At 40.9% G+C, this 5,782-nt stretch overlaps 1 protein-coding gene across 4 annotated transcripts; it reads right to left on the reverse strand.

Annotated features, from left to right (window-relative positions):
• Window positions 1-492: 492 nt before the first annotated feature.
• On the reverse strand, window positions 493-4,404 carry LOC117828776 (vascular cell adhesion protein 1-like). 4 transcript variants are annotated; one of them, XM_034706089.1, is made up of 9 exons: window positions 4,322-4,404; window positions 4,142-4,214; window positions 3,494-3,871; window positions 3,070-3,375; window positions 2,726-2,986; window positions 2,089-2,218; window positions 1,467-1,503; window positions 1,083-1,132; window positions 493-995 (listed from the first exon to the last, which is right to left on the reverse strand). In XM_034706089.1, the coding sequence occupies exons 2-8, from the start codon at window positions 4,209-4,211 to the stop codon at window positions 1,094-1,096; spliced, it is 1,221 nt and encodes a 406-aa protein (XP_034561980.1). In that variant the 5' UTR covers window positions 4,212-4,214; window positions 4,322-4,404; the 3' UTR covers window positions 493-995; window positions 1,083-1,093. The 4 variants fall into 4 exon arrangements, with proteins under 4 accessions (XP_034561980.1, XP_034561982.1, XP_034561981.1 ...); XM_034706091.1 differs by having other exon boundaries at window positions 493-1,132; window positions 2,089-2,170; XM_034706090.1 differs by having other exon boundaries at window positions 493-1,127.
• Window positions 4,405-5,782: the final 1,378 nt, after the last annotated feature.

The following is a 5,782-nucleotide window of genomic DNA, read 5'->3' on the forward strand; positions in this document are numbered from 1 at the left end:
TTTTTACACCATGATGCTGTTATTACACCATGATACAGTTATTACCCCATGATGTAGTTATTACACCATGATGTAGTTATTACACCATGATACAGTTATTACGCCATGATACAGTTATTACACCATGATGTAGTTATTACACCATGATGCAGTTTTTACACCATAATGCTGTTATTACACCATGATACAGTTATTACACCATGATGTAGTTATTACACCATGATGCAGTTATTACACCATGATGTAGTTGTTACACCATGATGTAGTTATTACACCATGATGTACTTATTACACCATGATGCAGTTATTACACCATGATGTAGTTGTTACACCATGATGTAGTTATTACACCATGATGTAGTTATTACACCATGATGTTGTTATTACACCATGATGCAGCTGTCTCAGATAAACATAAATATAACAATCAATGAAATATCATTCACACTTTCTTTGTTGGAGACGAGTTTTGATTTACAAAGACACACAACCTTTAAGAGATTAAACAAAGTGTAATTTATTTCAGTTTCTCAACAGAACATTTTCATCCAGTCAGTTCATCTGTTGGTCTGAGTCCTGTCTGTGTTTTTATTTACAATGTCAACACAGAGGCTCAGTGGTCCAATGAACTGTAAACATATACCTGTATATAAAGTGTGCTGTGAGTACAAAGCGTGGCAGTGATTCAGCGTTTGGTGACAGGACATGGGTTGAGCTATCGGAATCAAACAAGGTGTTTTGTGTGAATTCAACAGACGTATCTGTGTCTACACACCAAGACACAGCTCAGCAAAAATCCCTCCAACAGTCTGCTGCTCCACCTTCTGAATCTTTACATCCAAATCAGTCTTAATTACATTTAAAAACATCACATGTGCATAGATACAATAATCATGATATTAAACAGCACAGTAGTATACACTGTAATAATAAAGCTGAGGTTTATATTTGGGGTTACTTTTAAAAACACGTCCTGTGAGCTTCTCATAAATCTGCTGGGAAGAAAAACATTCTGCTGAATTAGAAGAGCGGGGGACAGAGACATGTTCCATTGATGGTGGACATAACATCATCCTCCTCACCTTCATGATGCTTACATCTCAATCACTCTGTCCACGTCTCTGACTCTGTGCTGAGAAAAGAGAACAACAGAGAGAGAGAGAGAGAGAGAGAGAGAGAGAGAGAGAGAGAGAGAGAGAGAGAGAGAGAGAGAGAGAGAGAGAGAGAGAAAGAGAGAGAGAGAGAGAGAGAGAGAGAGAGAGAGAGAGAGAGAGAGAGGTGTCAGTGGTCTGTGATTGGCTCCTTGCACTCTTCTCTCCTTCAGCAGCTTTTACATGAACTTTTAAACTGAAACATATTAATCATCTCTTTGAAGAATTTCTCCTTCTTTGACTTTTTCTTTAAACTTTGATGGACGATGATACATTTTGAAAAAGGCTGACACAAACTGAACTTGATGAGCTCACCTCTCCTGGTTTGTTGCAGCAGTTTGACCGAAACCAACTGAAAGGAAAGGAGAGGATAATAAACAAGAAGCAGAGTGATTCACTTTGTTGTGATCAAGAGGCAAACTCCGGTCTCAAACGATGAAGCCAATGCGGAAGTGCTATAAACTGCAATACATCGAAAATCCGCTTGAGGCTGGCTGCAGAAACACCGGAAACCACATAGATATGAATGGGAAAAAGACGATCTTTGCAGCATTAATAAACATGTTTACAGCCTGGTTCAAAAACCGGCTTGGCCCTACAACGCTAATCTCTCTAATGGCACACACTGTAAGGGGGGTGAATTTTTTTCTAACATGACGGTTCAGAAGATATTAAGATTACGAGTTTTGACCAAATAAGGATATGACTGGCGTGACTCCCGGTCGGGAACACACAGCCATTGGCTAAGAGGCTCACACTACGTCACACTCTGCCTAGTTGAGTTCTGCATTACCAATATGGCTGCTGCCGTCGATTTGCTTCAAAACAGCTCTCAGGAACAGATGGGTGACGTCACGGATACTACGTCCATATTTTATACAGTCTATGGTTGTGATATAATAAACTAAGCAGTAAATGATCTTAGAGTTTGTCTCACCACTCAAAGATGAGGATTGTACTGGACAGGATTACAATCCCCAGGATCTTCAGCGTAATGTGGACCAGAACCCCAAACTCATCTGTGAGAGACAGCATGGTCAGCTGATGCTTCATGTCTCTGAAACATCCTACATACATACATAAATGCATACATACATACATACATACATACATACATACATACATACATACATACATACATACATACATACATACATACATACATACATACATACATGCATACATGCATACTTACTTGCATGCATACATACATACTTACACACATGCATGCATACTTACATACATTCGTACATACATAAATACATACAAACATACATACATTCATGCATACATACATACATACATACATACAAACATACATACATTCATGCATACATACATACATACATACATACATACATACATACATACATACATACATACATACATACATACATACATACATACATACATACATACATACATACATACTTACATACATGCATGCATACACACTTACATACATTCGGACATACATACATACATTCATACCTACATACATACATACATATACAGGTGAGAGTGGAGTACTTGGTTGACTTGTATAATTAGAGTCAGTACAATTCTGTATTTACCTGAAATACTCAAATGAATCCTTGAAGACGTCTGATTACCAAGATCACTTGTGGCCATGCAGTAATAAACTCCTCCTTCAGCCACTTTAAGGCTGTAAGACTCTCCTTCAGATACGTTCACAGGTCTGTTGTTGCTGATCCTGAACCAGGTGAACCTGCTGACAGGAGGCTTGGCTCTGCTGGAGCAGGTCAGTTTAACCAGGGTACCGGCTGACACCAAACCTGATAGACTGATGGACACTGAGGTGTGTTTAGGAGCATCTGAGGAACAAAGAAAGATTAACTGACATCCCATAAATCATCATATTCTGCCAGGAGTCAATATCAAACTCTGGTTGTCTCACATGAAACACTGAGAGTCTTTGTCTCCTCTGCTGTCCTCACATCTCTGCCTTCATTCACAGGATATGTGGCAGAACAGGTGATGTTGTATCCATCATGGTGCTCTGACAGAGTGATGCTCTCCTGGATTTGAGTTGTAAAGGTTCCATCTGTGTTTTCCTCCATGTTGTTGAGAGAGTCTCTTTGGAGACTCCAGGTGAGTTTAGGAGGAGAGTGTGGACAGGGAGTGAGAGCTGAGCAGGTTATAGTGACAGACTCCTCCTCCTTCAGGTCTCCTGAGATCTCTATTCTGGGGCTCGGAGGAGAATCTGTGAGTTAGATGAAACAAAGGTTTACATCTTTTTAAATACTCAACAATCTGAGTTTGTCATTTTAAACACTGACATTAAAGCTGAGAATGTATTTAGAAAAACAAAATGATCTTACCTCTCACTGTTATGTTCAGAGGATCACAGACACCTGTTGCCCTGAATGGCCAGTTCATGATCCTGAAGTAGTAAATGCCTTTAAATGTTGCATTGATGTTGGAGAACAGAGTGGTGCAGTTTTTCTCCTTCAGGTCTCCAGTTATGCTGATTGAATTTTTGAGAACTGTCCCACTACTGTTATAAACCACATTGTTTGTATTGTCTTTAGCCCACAGTCCATATGTTTCTCTTGTGCTGTCAAACTGATATTCAATCCCTTCTTTATCTTTAGCTCTGAAGTTACACGGGATCAGCAAACAAGATCCACTCAGAGCTTCCATCCTCTGAGGTGTAGAGACTATGAAATTTGACCATTCACGACACCAAGTCCGAGCCCCTGTAAACCAGAGTCACAGTTAATATCATGTTGTGTAAAATACAAGCATAGAGTTTGTATTTCTGATAAACTAAGAGGTAGTATGTTAAATGCTGCTCTTTCTCCCAGTCCTGTTAACAACATCAGTATAAATCATTTCATTTTGCAGTCAGGACATGAACATGTGGAAGAAGAAACTTCTCTGCACCCCTCTTTCTGCTTTGTTTCCATGAAGTTCAAACTGTAAATAATAAACAGCTTTAAATGAAAGTGAGTGAATAAACAGCTCACCTGGCACAAAGAGGACAATCAGAAACATGTTGGCTGACATGCTCACTGACAGGAATGACGTGACACTCATCACCTGAATTCAAAAAGTCATCATTAATCTTAATTTTCAAATTATCTTTATCAAAGCATCTGCTAAACAAAATTGTATTCATCATAAACAACCAAATATGAAGATCAAACCTCAGCAGCAGAACCAGTCCACCTCCCCAAACAAGTCAGCTGAAGCTGGATCAGAGAGAAGCCTTTCTCCAATGAGTCTTCACCTCTCTCTTCAGACTCAGAGTGATGCCCAGTCTTCACCCTTTGTGCTAGCACCCTGAGGGGGAGGAACTCAACTCTGATACTTGTGTGTCAGACAGACAGACAGTTGTGAGGGGGAGGTGACAACCAGCTAATGGTTTAAATTAGAACTGAACCCAGTCCTCTGTGAAAATGACTGATCTTTGAATAACTCTACAACAGATTTTATTATCATAATAATAATACATGTTATTTAGAAGGGCTTTTCGGGGGGATGGTTTACTGGACAGGTAGAGCTGGGTGTCATCCGTGAAACAGTGGAAGTGAATGCCAAATTCACGGAAGATATTGTCGAGTGGGAGAAGGTAGATAATGAAGAGGAGGGGCCCCAGGACAGAGCCCTGGGGGACACCTGAGGTGACGGGGGAGGGTTGAGAAGTGAAGGATTTGAGTTGGATGAACTGAGTGCGGCCTGTGAGGTAGGAGTGAAACCAGTGCAGGGGGGTGTTAGTGATGCCTATGGAGGAGAGTCTATTGAGGAGGATGGGGTGAGAATGGTGTCGAAGGCTGCACTCAGATCGAGGAGGATGAGGATGGAGATCAAACCGGAGTCAGCTGCCATGAGGAAGTCGTTAGTGATCTTTATGAGGGCTGTTTCTGTGCTGAGGCGGGGACGGAAAGGGGGTTGAATGATGCTGTTGAATATGGAAAAGAGAGTCTTGGTGTTGCCTGCATTGGAGCAGATGAGTCCAGAGTAGTATTGTGATTTGGCGTGAGAGATGGAGTCTGGGATGAACCAAGGGGCAGAGCGGGGGAAGAAAACGGAACGAGATGTGACAGGGGCGAGTGAGTTGAGAATGTTAGTAAGACCACTGGCAGTGGACGGCTCACCTCTCTGCGCTGCAGGACTGAGAGCTACAGAAAATCAAAGCCATTAGGCTTCATAGCTCTCTAGCCAATGGGAGATGAGCTGACAGACACCTGAATTACTTGTTTTATGTGTTTTTTATAACTGCCAGACACCTGAATATCCCTTAGGGATTAATAAAGTACATTTTATTCTATTCTATTCTACATACATACATACATACATACATACATACATACATACATACATACATACATACATACAGTACATACATACATACATACATACATACATACATACATACATACATACATACATACATACATGCATGCATGCATGCATGCATGCATGCATGCATGCATGCATGCATACATACATACATACATGCATGCATACATACTACTAGCTGATGGCAGTGCAGATGGAATCAGCAACTACCTTTAGCAGTTTGTCGTGGTGCCACTGGTAGCGACCCTGCCTTTAAGACATCTGCTGAGAATGTGTTCCAGGGCCCCTCTTTTTTGGCACAAGGT

This window comes from Notolabrus celidotus, chromosome 17 (assembly GCF_009762535.1).
Source record: "Notolabrus celidotus isolate fNotCel1 chromosome 17, fNotCel1.pri, whole genome shotgun sequence".
In the NCBI taxonomy this organism is placed as follows: Eukaryota; Metazoa; Chordata; class Actinopteri; order Labriformes; family Labridae; genus Notolabrus; species Notolabrus celidotus.